Here is a 14,688-nt window from a genome sequence, read left to right as displayed (position 1 = left end):
TTATTGATATTAGGATCGGGTTGCATGCCGCAACGGTACTTGTAATTGATATTGGGATCGGGCTACACACCGCAACAGATAGGAAGTCTTGTAGTTATTCTTGGTTGTTGTTTTTCATTTTGGTATTGCGTTATAAGGCTATGTCGTGATGTTATTTATAGGAATCATGTTATTTATTCTCTTATTTAACTTCATGATTTAACTTGTTTCTCTACTTTGTCATTACGTTTTGCCTAATACTTGTATAAGTTTATGGTGAGTGTCTTGTCATAGCCTCGTCACTAGCTCGTCGAGGTTAGACTCGATACTTACTGAGTACAAGAGGTTGGTTGTACTCATACTACACTTCTGAACTTCTTCTGTAGATCCCGGTGTTGGTCTCAGTGGTTGTCACGACCCAAAATTCGCATGTCGTGATGACGCCTATCTCAATACTAGGGAAGCCGACAACCTAAATAAACCACAATTTCTATTAAGTTTGAAAACATAACATTTAAATTTAACAAAAAATCCTATATAATTATTGGTACAAATACACTCCCAAAATTCGGTGTCACTGAGTACATGAGCATCTAAATAATAACAAAGTATGACTCATAAAAACACTGTCTGGAAATATAGAACAGTACAATAATTGAAAGGAAAGAGAGTCAAGGTCTGCGGACGTCAAGCAGCTACCTTGATAGTCTCCAACAAATGAAACTCTGAAATCTAGCAGTCGTATCCGGAAGTACCTGGATCTGCACATAAGGTGCAGGGTGTAGTATGAGTACAACCAACTCAATAAGTAACAAGACTAACATTTGGGCTGAAAGTAATGACGAGCTCAACAAGTACAGTCTAGTATAGAAATAACAGTACAAAAATGTAGGCATGCTTTCAATTTCAACAGTTAAACTCAGTACATGTAAAATAGATAAATTTTGCATGATATAAGGAATATGCCATCTTTGTATCTACATGCCAAAATATATGTTGTATGTGATGTACCACAATGGAAACCTCGTGTACTCACACTCTCAGAATACTCAATCACTCGGTACTGTATATGGCCAATCCAGCCCAGGGAACTCCATCCCAGTTATATATGTATCAACTGACAATCAGTCACTCAGTGCTGTACAAGGCCAATCTAGCCTAGGGAACTCTATCTTAATATAAATAAATAAGGCAACTCCATTCCTAGGGAACTCCATCCCTAATATAAATAGATAAGGCAACTCCATCCCAAATATAAAGTAACAAGGCAACTCCATGTCTAAGGAATTCCATCTTAAATATAAAGAAAATTGCGCTCACTGTGGGGGATGCAGACTCCGGAGGGGCTCCTTCAGCCCAAGCGCTATAATAATCCAGATCCAGGCATAAATAAATAAAATATGCTGCGACATGCAGCCCGATCCCATAAATATCACTCAAAATCTCCAGTCTCTCGGGCTCTCAATAACATGAAAATCAACCTGACATGATAATATGATATATCAATGAATGACAACAGAGAATGAGATATGATGATGGATGTCACTGAGTACACAATTTACAATTTAAACAAATAATTCAAGAGCCAAACGACTCTTGTAGGTCCCAAAATATGGGCACGTAGCATAAACATGATCTTTAATATGAGTCTCAATTCAAGTTCTCTAACACGTGGATAATATGTGGATAATGATATTTATTTAATTATACAACCCCACAGAATCAATTACGTCACAATTTATATGGTGCACGTCTACACGCCCGTTACCTAGAATGTGCGTCACCTCCAAACAATTCATATAACACAAAATTCAAGGATTCATACCCTCAGAAATAAGTTTAGAAATGTTACTTACTTCAAACCGTGCAAGTTTACAAAATATGAACGTTCATTCAACCACAAGTCCAACCATACCAATTTTACCAAATTCTGACAGCAACTCGACCTTCAAATCCTCCAATCTTATTTTCAAATCCATTGGCCCAAATTCTCGAATTTCATCTTAAATACACGTAATCTAGTCGAACTAATAAATGATAATTCAATATTATTGACTAACAATGATCACAAAGTGACTTACCTTAAGTTTTCCCATGAAATCCCTCTGAAAAATCGCCCAAAACCGTGTGTTTGAAGTCCAAAAATGAGAAAGAATCTCGGAACTCCTCGTTTTAACACTGTTAGAGGTTCCGCACCTGCGCCCTTTTAGTCGCACCCGTGATCTCGCAGGTGCGAGAATCCACCCGCTTCTGCGGTTTGCCCAAGCTCTATTGTCTCCGCTTCTGCGACCTTGAGGTCGCTTCTGCGGACTCGTATTTGCAAGGCTCAGTCTGCTTCTGCGGAGCTTGCACTTCTCCGACCATCCGTCCGCACCTGCGATCACGCAGGTGCAGAAATTCCCTCGCACCTGCGACCACTGCCTCACAACCCCATGCTCGTACCTGCGAGAAGAGTTCCGCAGGTGCGATTAGATCAGTAGGTAGCAAATTTCCAGCTTTGTTCTAAGTCCAAATTTTATCCGTTAGCCATCCGAAACTCACCCGAGGCCCCCAGGACTTCAACCAAATATACCATTAAGTCCTAAAATATCATACGAACTTAGTCGAAGCCTCAAATCACATCAAGCAACGCTAAAAATATGAATCATACCACAATTCAACCTTAATGAAAACTAACAAATGTTAACTTCTACATTCGATGCCGAAACCTATCAAATCAAGTCCAATTACCTCAAATTTGCACACAAGTCATAAATGATATAACTGACCTATTTCAATTTTCAGAATCAGATTCCGATCCCGATATCAAAAAGTCAACTCCCCGGTCAAACCTCCAACTTAAATTTCCTATTTTTGCCATTTCAAGCCTAATTTAACTACGGACTTTTAAATAATTTTTCGGACACACTCCTAAGTCCAAAATCACCACACAAAGCTATTGGAATCATCAAAACTCTATTCCGTGGTCGTTTACACATAAGTCATCATCCGGTCAACCTTTTCAACTTAAGTTTTCATCCTTGAGACTAAGTGGGCGTTTGGACATAAGAAATGTAAAATTCGAAATAAAAGGTGAAAAAAATTCAAGTGAAAATGGTATTTGAAAATTAGAGTTGTGTTTGGACTTGAATATAATTTTGGATTGTTTTTGAAGTTTTGTGAGTGATATGAGTAAATTTTTGAAAAACAGCCTTTTGGAGTTTTTCAAATTTTCGAAAAATTTCAAAATTATTCTTCAATTGAAATTTGAAAATTTTATGGCCAAACATTGATTTCGAAAAAAGTAAAAATTTTTCCGGAAAAAATGGGTTTGTTTAATGTCCAGACGGGCTCTAAGTGTCTCAGTTTATTCCGAAACCTCACCGGACCCGACTCAATTATCCCGGCAAGTCACATAATAGTTGTAAATTACAAATTGAGTAATAAATGGGGGGACGAGGCTGTAATACTCAAAACGACCTGCCGGGTCGTTATAGTGGCGCTCACAAAGGTGGTTAACTCAGACTATTCAGGAGACTTGAGGTAGTGCTTTATAGCGTTTGCAGGCTCTCGAGTACCCTTCCTATCCTTATTTACTATTTATTGTACCAATTCTTTGCGGACTTTGTATTTAGTACTCTTAGTGGCTCATGTACTTGTGACACAAATCTTGGGGATAGTTTTAGACAACATTGGGTTGTAGCCTTATTATGTATTTATGAGATTTCGTTCTTCATCTTTATTATAATACTGTTAATTGTTAAACTTACTTTGCTTATTGTTGCTAAATGTTGGCTTAGACGCCATCACGATCCCAATACTAAATTTTGGGTGAATATAGTGCTGTTAATTGTTAAACTTGCTTTGCTTATCGTGACACTAGGAGACTTCTGGGTGAATAATTTATTTAAGATTAAATTTTAATTAATTTTGAAATACTAAATTTTAGGTACATAATTCAAATAAAAAATATTTAATAATTAAATTTTTATAAATTTATACGTCCTAAATAAGAAATATTAGAAAAATAATTAAATAACTATTCTAATTTAAATTTAAAAAGGTTAAAAAAAGGGGGACACATTTCGCACGGGGCTTTCAAACTTAGCATTGAAACATCTATAGATAGGGGTTTAGGCGACGTTTAGGGTTTAAGGCAGTAACATTCTAACAAAGGCGCACTTTTGCAACCTCTGTTTGCCTGTTTTCTCTTTTTCCAGAGAAGAGAATATGATGGACCCTAACAAAGGGAAGAAACAGAAAGTGGATGAAGAAAATAGCAACATCATTTATAGTGAGGTCGTTACTTCCATTGACAAATTGCAAGAAATACAAGACGAGCTTGAGAAGGTAAAATAATCCCTTTCTTTCCAAAATTTATCCTTTTTCTTTTGAGGAACAGAAGGGACATCTTTTTTACCCCAATTGTGTTTAAAATCCAAGATCTTTAAGTTTTCCAGTAGAGAAATTGGTGGTAATTTCCAATTTTACATTTTTTAAAGCACATTGTATATGGAATTTTGTGTGTGTGTGCGCGCAACCTTATTTATATGCTGTATATATATATAAATATATGTGTGTGTTTGTGTGTGTGTTTACATAAGCTACATAAGGTCGAGAACTACATAAGCTACTTTAGGGAATGACTTCGAGTTTAGGTTCGCATAATTATGTTTTGAGTTGCAACATGTAAAGATAGTCCTCATTTAATTATCACAAAAAAAGATTGTCTTCATTAATTTTTGTAATATTGGTATGTTGTCGTTTTATTTTTTTATTGGATGGGGTGTGAGCCGTCGCATGTTTACATGATAGGTGATCCTTGACTTTGTTTTTATGGTGAAAGAAAGGCCAAAATTTGAGTTCTAAGATGCACCCAAGATTATGACCTAGTGGTCAATGAAGTGGATAAACCTTGGAGGCTAGAGAGCTAAAAAAATATTAGGTGCTTTCTTTCCACTAACCTAAGCTTGGGTGGGCAGATTTACCCAGTAACTGAGCTTGGTGGGAGGCAACAAGTATCCGATTGAATAGCTGAGATGCTTGCAAGTTGGCCCAAACACCAGCCTTAGTTACTGCAAAAAGAAAAAGAAAAAAATTGATGCTAAGTTTGATGAGAATAACTTGGTTTGCATCTGTGGATTCCAGTTTATATTTCTGTTTTCTTCTCCTTTTGAGTTAAGTTGCATTATTCTACAACAACAAACCCAGTGTAATCCCACATGTGGGGTTTGGGGGTAGTGTGTACGTAAACCTTATCCCTACCTTATGAAAGTAGAGAAACTGTTTCTGGTAGACCCTCGACCCAAGAAAGATTAAGTTGCATTAATCTAATATTTCATTTTGTCGGTTGACAAGAGTTAGGAGAATTTATTGGAGGAAAAGTCTAGTAATTCATCTTTCATCCGTCAAAGTTCAATCTGCGAAACACCGTTGGAGATATTTCTAAAACCACCACCAGTCTAAACATAAATAATGAAAAGAACATAAAGAACTGGGACAGTTTCTATATTCGTGGCACTCATAGATCTACCTTTATACGCAAGATGACCAAGAAAATATCTGTGTAATAGCTGAGAACCTTGGCGCCTAAGCTTCCCTTTCTTTGCATGCAAGTGGTAGTATCTATAGCATATAAGTCGATTCCACGGTTTTTTGGAACATCATTACAAGTACACGAATACTAGCTGTTTTGCGTTTGGTTATGCTTCTCTTTCAGTTGGAATAGATGCAGATATTCTCATTAGTGCTATTCCTCTTTATCAGTAGTTCTCTTATGCCTTGGCAGACTTGCCTAGTAATTAGTTGAAGCCGTGAACTGTACATGTTGCATTTCAATGATAAAGGGGAAACCTTAATTATATTCTATTGGGATATAGGTATACGAGCTTTTGCTACTGCGCTCACAACAAAAGCTGGCTATCAGGGTATAAACTAATTTAGGTGAAACAAAAATAAAGTTTTGTTAGTTTTAAAAATGTAACTTAGAGTTTATTGCTAGATTTCATTTGTCGCTTTGGTCTTACATTTTAACAAATTTGCATTTAATTTTGCTACCAGATCAATGAGGAAGCAAGTGATAAAGTATTGAAAGTGGAACAGGAGTACAGTGAGATCCGCAAGCCTGTCTATGATAAACGAAACGACATCATTAAAGCTATCCCGGACTTTTGGTTAACTGCTGTTGGTGATCCTATCCTGATAACTCCCTCTCTCTATGTTGGTGAAATTCTGAAGTTCTTGTCATCCAATTGACTTGTTTCATTACTTGCAGTTTTTGGCTCATCCTGTCCTAGGTAGGCTTCTAAATGAAGAAGACCTAAAGGTTGGTTCTAATTTGTTGCTTATAAAACTATGGAACTAGGTTATTGCCAATTCTACTGCTATTTATTTGGCCAAGTTTTATCGATGTTGAATTATTACTTTTAATAAGTCAATGCTGAATTAGCATGAGGCTCTGTTGTACACTAAAATTTTGAATTATCATTTCAATGCTTCTATTTTGAGTTCTGCATCTGAAAATGTAACTGCCTTATCCCATGTAGATCTTCAAGTTTCTAAGTTCTATTGAAGTTGAAGACTCTAAAGATGTGAAGTCAGGCTACTCGATAACCTTTGTAAGTTCGCTCCTGCACATGAAATTAATGTACATCGGTATATGTTGCATTTTTTTTGGAAATTCAGAATGATGATCTCCTCTTTTTAACAGAATTTCAATGCGAATCCTTATTTTGGAAATAAAAAGCTCTCAAAGACCTATACCTTCCTTGAAGATGGACCCACAATGATTTCTGGTACGACAATAAAATGGGAAAAAGGCATGGTGAGTTTCCATTTCGCAGCTTGAGATGTGACACATTCTGTACGTTCCTTACTTCGTCATATTAATGATGTTGGTTGACTCTTTGAAGGGCATTCCTAATGTAGTTGCACATAAGAAGAAAGGAAAAAAGCGATCTCGTGATAAGGAAAGGTGAGTTATGTATATGATCTGAATTTAATCATATTTGGCTATTTATTGATTTTATGTTAAGACTCAACTTAATTCTCTGATATATTGTCGGAAACCTTGGTTTGCCTAATGTCTGATAGCAGGCTTGCTCATATCAAACTTTGTTGATGATAACTTCAGGGGTCCTTTGGCTCACATACTAGTTATAATGGGATATAATGCATGGATTGTTTATCGGGAATCAATAATGAAATGATTGTTATGCAATTATTAATTATGAGGAGATTGTTATACATAAATTACTCACTTTAAAGGGGCATTTTTTCTCTAAATAGTTTAATCCCTGTATGTATCACTAATATATGTATTCTTGTTCTACATTCTATCCCGCATGTAATAATACATAGATTCACACATAACTAAATGCAGGTATTATTTAATACCGCTAACCAATCACTAAATTGGTTATGCGGCGATTAATTTTTTCTTATGCAGCCAACCGAACACTGTATTATCTTATGCGAGATTTTATGCTAGGATTAGTTATTCTAAACCATCAACCTAATGAGCCCTCAGTGTTTGTCAATGCACATTATTACTTATGCAGCGTGTAGTTCATTGTAGTGACTTTCGAATAGCGTACCCCAATTGTTGTAGACAACATCGGTAACTGGAATGTTTTGCTTCATTATTGCTGGTTTTTGGTTAATGGTGAGACTGAGCTTGGTCATCATAACGAGAACAGAAGCTGATATTCATTAGAAATCATTCCGGTAATTATTGCTTAATTCAGCTATAAAGTGACTGTAGCAGTACTGTGTGCGCACTGGCCTTATTTTCTGTAGTCTCCACTCTGGAATTCCTGATAAACATTGTGATATGATAGTTCTGGTCATCCTTGCTCAGTTGCTTTCCCTCTTGGGGTTTCTATCAGCTTTTTTAGATGGTTCAGTGAAGTCACTCAAAAAGATGAGGATGAGGACCTAGAGATTCAGGATGAGGTATATGTTTTATATCTTCTGCGGATTACTTCATGATGTTTTTTCGTTCCAATTTTCCATTTTATTTTGGGTGGTGGGTAGGGTTGATGGTGCAGTGAGCCACTGAGGTAAAATGTTTGCTGAAATTTTTCATTTTGACACTGTCGCTTTTGCAGGTTGCTGACATAATTAAGGATGACTTGTGGCCGAACCCGCTCAATTATTTTGAAAATGTTAGTTCTTCTTGAGCTTCTTATTTTCTGTAATCAAAATTTAGTCATGAAATGTGTTTATTGCCTTTGATAACATCATTTATACATTATTATGCCACAGGACCCTGATGAAGAAGATTTTGATAGTGATGAGGTAAAGATACATCACTGTTTCGTAAATGTGGTATCTGTATCATGGATAAGTACATGACTACTAGTTTTCTGTGACTCTAACATGTGTTTCTCTTTGAGCTTACATTATTTAAAAATATCTCGTTTCCTTATTTCCTCTTGGATTATATCGTCAAAGAAGTTGTCTCGCCTTTGTTGTAAATAATATCGAATATTCTTCCTAAGCTGTTGATCAGCTTCATAAGAAGGTACTTCCCAAGGTCCAAATCGTAGCAAGTATTAAAGGGTAATGGAGGTCAGAAGAAAACTGTGGAGTTGAGTGGAGCTTGAGGTCATAACTACCTTATCATTAGAATTCAAGTGTTTGGTTTTGGTTGGGGATTTTTTGTTGCATAGTGAACTGTTGAATAAGCTTGCTGAAATATTGGCATTAGATTGAGTGCTTACTAAGTGTTCTATAACTCCTAGCTTAAGCGCTTTTTGGGGGAAAACTATTTGCCAAGTATAACTTTATCCTTTTCTTTCTCCCCGCTTACTATGTCAATTCAATAGCAAGATAGCGTACTCTCTACATAGAGGCTTTTTGAGATTTTCAAGAATTTTTCTCATTCTATTTGTCTTCAATAGAAGCATAATTCGTGGAGGCTCTAAAATCTTAAGATGTGCGACCTCCTACATCTTTGTTGTGGCGGGTTGTCTCTTTCCTTTTAATGCTCATGCTACATTTTCTAGATTATTGCGAGCAATTTTCAGCTTGGGTTCTGAGCCTCAGAAGATTCATTTACCATGCTTTCCAACAAAATTTTACTAGTTTTGTATCAAGTCAAAAGTAACGAAGAGGGGGCCGAAAAACATGACACCAAAGGTTGAAAGGGGAGGAGTTCATGAGTGTGTTTTTTGGTTTACATTTCAAAAGACATCTTGCCTTCTGCAATAATGAGGCTGCCAACATGACTTTACTGGTCTTCCACTAATAAATGTGCCTTTGTTTCTTGTTTTTTTTGGTGGCAAAATGCGGTTGATTTCTAGTCCAGAGGGTTAGAATGCACCAGTAGAATATCATAAATAAAGAAAAGAGTCGGTATAAGTTTTGGCCAGGGGAAGGGAAGGTGTAATTGTTAGTTTTAAAAAGACCAGATTACCTTCTACCGCTGAATCTTTATTTCATCAGAGACTCTGCATCCTTATTTTGTTCTTGGGCCCAAGATATGTCTCTCTTGGAAACTACAGGTTGTTTTGTTTGGGGTTAAGAATTTGTAGTAGGACTATTGAGTCTTGTCACCTTCTTTGATTAGGATATAAAAGCAGAGGGAATACTAATACTATCCTGCTGAAATGTGCATTGTGGATTCTCGTGAATGGGGCGCGAATGTTGAATACTTTCCTACTGTTGATTATACCAGGGGAAGAGAAGTGTGCCCAATGGTTCTTGAGGCTATTGTCAAGAACTGAATGAGAGTGATTAATATCATAACACTGTATAACTAGCTTCATAAGTCTTTTTGAAGATAATTTTCTGTGGATTTACTGCTTGAATGCTAATGCAGGGAAAGGACAGTGACAGCTCTGAAGACGAAGAGGATGAGTTTAGTGATGTGTCTTATTGAAGATAGTTTAATCATCAGAGTTTTGGTATCGGTAAAGAGGCTCTTAATATTGCAAAAGAACAGAATAACTGTGGTGACTAACCCTCTCTCCCCCCCCCCTTCCCCCCCCCCCCTTTTTGTTTTTCTTCTTAAAAGGTCAGTTACCTTTGGTTATAATCTACGGAAAAGGTTTATATTTACCCCTTTACTTTTAAAAATTGTTAGTATGTGCCCTTCGTTTGAGTATTCAACTATATATCACCCCACATTTGGCTGGTCCTCTCATCTGGAAAGTAGTGAAATCAACTCCATCGGACTCAACAAGATTAAAGTTGCGCAAAATCTCATGACACCTATCCAAGAAAATCATGGGCATTAATCGCGGGATCACCATCAATTGTGGAGGATCCAACTTCTTTCGATCCATTCTCTTCTGCTCATCAACAGACATAGCGGGCAATGGGCATGACCTCAGCCCTAACTGCATATATGTAATCCCACATTAATACTTTTGAACAAAATTGTGTTAAAAGTTCCGGACCAATGAATTAAAAGGACACGTGGAAGCCATATACATATTTTTATATACCCGATTCTTTTAGCCAAACCCAGACCCTTATTCGGATCTTTCCCCTCCTTTGTTTTCATCTCCTTTGTTCAGCCAAGAAGACGTCCCATTACACAATTTACTTTCCGGCAGATAGCTCATAAACAACACGGCAAGCTACAGAATACACGCAGAAATTTACATTACGAAATCAACATTCCAGCCGAAAGATACAATAAACTTCAGCAGAGCAAAGATATTTTCATTTTGTTCAAGTGCAATAAACTTTACCATCAATTAAACTCATTACTAAGATTAGAGCTTTATTGATGTTACACGGGGCAAAAGTCATACCCATGCAGGAATAGAAACACTAACACTTATATCAAAGCGATACAAGAAATGGGTTGAAAACAAATGCTAACAAAAAAACAAAATCAATCGGTCAAAAAGCAACTTCATTCAAGGAAGATTTGGGACTAGACATTAAACAAGCACGAAATCAAAACCTATAGTCACATGCTTAGGCACTTGCTCTCAGCCCCCACTCCCCAATCACACTACTCTCTGTCTCTTTGCTATGTTATCTTTGTTTCTGATTTCCATCTTTCTTCCCTCCTCCTTCATTATGTCCTCAAAGTTTCTCTAATTTTTAGTTGTTTCCTAGATCATTTGAAGTTTAGTCACATGCTTCTTCAACACTCTCAAGTTATAGTCGACGCAGGAACTAATAAAGTGGGCATGTGACTCGCTCTTCATAGGAATCATGGTGTTGAGTTATGTGTTTTGATGATTAACAAGTGTGTGCAATGAACTTATGCTAAGAACCAAGTTCTCATAGTAATTGCTGAAGGTCCTTACAAGGTAGTAACTTTTTCTGCAAAAGTTACAGTCCGATATTTATGGAAGGAATTCTTAATGCGATAAGGGACGTTGCCTAAAGATATTTTCAGATAGGAGTCACGAAGTATGAGGAGTCCTTATGATCTCAGGACTTATAAGTGGATTAGAGTTTGACTTTGTCTAGGACTCCCAAAGATCTCGGAGCTGTGACGGCTTAAATACTTTGCCTAAGGACTGTTGAATATTACTTTTTAGAGATATCACAAGAAGCATAGCATTTTCAGTTCAGAATACACTTGAAGTTGCTGACCAAGACTGTTCGTAGAGTTAGTTCATTATCTACTTGAGTCAGTCAGGTTTATGTCTATTAGGGGATTGAGTTGTATTCATGTTTTCATTCAAACAATATTAGTTGGATTATTATCTGAGTTTGTAAGTTAGAGTAACTTGTAGTCGTCATACAATAAGTAGAAGTAGTTGAAGTGTGGAGGAGTATTAGGTTACAAGAGTTAAAATCTGCGTATTTGGCTCATTTGTTCTAGTAAAGTTGAAATTAAAATCCTACGTGGTAGGTCGTGGTTGTTGCACCTTTGAGCTGGGTGATTTTTCACGTTAAATTGTTGTTCTTTACTTTTTTATTGATTTTGTTTAAGCGCAAAGAGTAGGGTAAAGAACCAAGTTCTTTAGTAATTTAGGAGGGCGCTCAAACAACTATTGGTATCAGAGCAGGTTCTCTTAAACGTGGTTAACACCTCGACAGATCTTGGAAGAGATGAGTGCTCCACCCGGAATTAACGAAGGACAGTCAACTACTAGACCATCCTTGTTTAATGAAAAATATTATAGTTGGTGGAAGGCAAGAATAGAGGATTTCCTAACGATAGAGGACTATGAACTCTGGACTATAGTAAATCGAGAACCATTGACTCCCATCAAGCAAAATGAACAAAATGAAACTGTTCCCAAGGATTCCTCAGATTTTGTGGCAATTGCTTTTAGAATGATGGAAAAGAATGCCAAGGCTAAGAAAATTTTTAGTTGTGGACTTGGTCCCAATGCGAAGGAAAATTGGGATGCTCTTCAAACTGCTCATGAATGGACAAATCAGGTAAAGAGATCATGAATTGAGTTGCTAATGAGAAACTATTTCGGGAGATTATGACCAGGTTCACTATCTTAACGAATCAACTAAAGTCACTGGGAAATGTATTCACTGCTGAAGAATTGGTTAGTAAATTCTTGAGGATTCTTTCTACTTCATGGGAACCAAAAGTCACAGCTATTTAGGAAGCGAATGAGTTGAAACAAATCTCATTGGATGAGTTGATTGGAAATTTAAAAACTCATTGAATGAAATAATTGGAAATATGCAAGAAGGAACGAAAAAGGGATAAGGCGCTTGTTCTCAAGGATACATATGAAGATGAGTATGATGATGATGATCTAGATATCACACTGTTTGCTAAGTTCAAAAGATTCACGAAGAATTCCAAAATGGACTAAAGAGAGAAAATAATAGAAAACCTAAGCAAGTTGACAAATACTCATGATGGATGCTACAGGTGTAACAAACTGGATTACATGGTCAAAGACTGCCCAATGTGGAAAGTTGAATGGAAGAAATGAAGAGCCGAGAATGAAAAAAGGACAAGTTAATGGAGCATGATTCAAACAAAAACAAAGTTCTAGGTATGGGATTCACTGAGGCTATGAAACAAGCCTTCATGGCAGCATATGAAGACATTGGTGGTGAAAATGAGGAGGGGAAGGAAGATGAGACTATTAGTTTGTATGCTTTAATTGAGTCTGAAGATTTCAATAAGCATGAACCTCCTGTACAGCTAGGAATGCATATTAGGAGACCCCTTATTTTTGATGGACATCACTTTGATGAATGTAAGATGCGTATGAAGGTGTTCCTCCAAGCCACTGATTATGACTTATGAAAAATTATCAATCGCGACCCAATCATACCTATGAAAGTGAATAGCAATGGAGACAAGAGCATAAAAAGAAAGGAAGAATATAATGTTGAGGACCGCCAGATTATCCAAAAAATGCAAAGCTAAGGATATTCTTTACAGGAGCCTTCCAAGGAATATTCTCTAAATAGTTTCCTCCTGCTCCTCTGCCAATGACATATGGAGGACCTTGGAGACTGAATATGGAAATAAAAATATTGAGTTAACACTAATGGCAATTGAAGAGAACAACTCAGAAGAGGATGTGATAGGAATGATGACCATAAGTGATTCAGAGACTGAAGATGATCCAAGTCACGTAAGTATCTCTAATATGAAAGAGAACATTCATGCTATATCTATGAAATAACTAATGGCCATAATAGTAACTATGATTGAAATTGATAGGTTAAGTGCTCGAAATAATCAGTTAGTAAGTAATCTTTCGTGTGTCAAACTTAATTTCAAAAACCTTGAAACAAACAAAAATGACCTTGAAAGATTGATTAAGGGTCTTAAGTATCAAGTTCTTGAACTTACTGCACTGAATTAGCAACAAGCTTCTAAAAATGGAAATGGAATAATCAGTGATTTGCAAAGTAACCTTGAAAAGGAACTAAGCGAGCTTAAGGATAGGTTATACGATGCTGATAATAAGAATAAGACTCTTCAAGAGAATCTTTAAAAACCAGAGTATGAACTATCTAGAATAAGCAAGTGGCATAGATTATATGATGCATTGAACTGACTGAATGAAAACTGCAATACAAATCGGTCAAAGATTGGGTACAGGAAACCTGTACCAAGATTTGATCCTAAGTATATAGGAATCTATGATAATAAAATGTGCACTTATTATGCAAATGTTGGACATTTCAGAGATAACCGTCCTACTTTAATTCATGCCCAGTTTAAGAACACCTTTGGATCACCTAAGAATGTGGCAGTAAAAAAGAAAACAAAAATCACTCCCTCTATTTAGTCTAAATGGATTAAGGTTAACAAGAATGTGACATCCAATTTCCTTCCTTTCTGGGTAAAAAAGGGGCTTGATTCATCCTCTTTTTCATAAAAAGGGATCCAAGCTTGTCTGAATTCCTAAAGCTAACCTGTGATTTTTGTTGCAGGCTAAAATGAGAGGAAGAAATCAAGTTGGTATCTGGACAGTGGCTGCTCAGGACATATGACTGGTGAAAAGAAGAAATTCCTCTCGCTAACATCCTTCTAAGGAGGGAGTGTATTATTTGAAAATGGAAAGAAGGGACAAATAGCTGGAATTAGTAAAGTTGGTAAATCATTCTCTCATGCTATATATGATGTGTACTGTGTGGTTGGACTCAAGCATAATCTCCTTAGCATATCCCAAATGTGTGATAAAGGTAATGAGGTAAAGTTCAATTCAACAATCTGTAATGTCACAAAATTGGATACAAATAAAACTGTTCTGAAAAGTAAGAGATATAACAATGGCTACACGATATCTATTATGTCTCTCCCTCAAAGTGAGCACACATGTC

General features: G+C 36.6%; 2 protein-coding genes across 3 annotated transcripts; both read left to right on the top strand.

Annotated features, from left to right (window-relative positions):
- The first annotated feature begins 4,086 nt into the window (after positions 1 to 4,086).
- Positions 4,087 to 10,018, top strand: LOC104106928 (NAP1-related protein 2-like). Of its 2 annotated transcripts, none has more exons than XM_070192256.1 (10): positions 4,087 to 4,308; positions 6,019 to 6,141; positions 6,233 to 6,283; positions 6,504 to 6,575; positions 6,668 to 6,781; positions 6,870 to 6,931; positions 7,797 to 7,911; positions 8,067 to 8,123; positions 8,224 to 8,256; positions 9,782 to 10,018. In XM_070192256.1, exons 1-10 carry the CDS (start codon positions 4,189 to 4,191, stop codon positions 9,839 to 9,841), a joined length of 807 nt encoding a protein of 268 aa, XP_070048357.1. In that variant the 5' UTR covers positions 4,087 to 4,188; the 3' UTR covers positions 9,842 to 10,018. The 2 variants fall into 2 exon arrangements, with proteins under 2 accessions (XP_070048357.1, XP_009613885.1); XM_009615590.4 differs by having other exon boundaries at positions 4,089 to 4,308; positions 7,845 to 7,911.
- A 1,964-nt stretch (positions 10,019 to 11,982) lies between these two features.
- LOC138891542 (uncharacterized) lies at positions 11,983 to 12,836 on the top strand. Its single transcript, XM_070175018.1, has 3 exons — positions 11,983 to 12,318; positions 12,588 to 12,667; positions 12,773 to 12,836. Exons 1-3 carry the CDS (start codon positions 11,983 to 11,985, stop codon positions 12,834 to 12,836), a joined length of 480 nt encoding a protein of 159 aa, XP_070031119.1.
- Positions 12,837 to 14,688: the final 1,852 nt, after the last annotated feature.

The sequence above is a fragment of the Nicotiana tomentosiformis genome, chromosome 1 (genome assembly GCF_000390325.3).
Source record: "Nicotiana tomentosiformis chromosome 1, ASM39032v3, whole genome shotgun sequence".
Classification (NCBI taxonomy): Eukaryota; Viridiplantae; Streptophyta; class Magnoliopsida; order Solanales; family Solanaceae; genus Nicotiana; species Nicotiana tomentosiformis.
The sequence above is the reverse complement of the archived record's forward strand: the minus strand, read 5'-3'. Positions and strand labels throughout refer to the sequence as shown.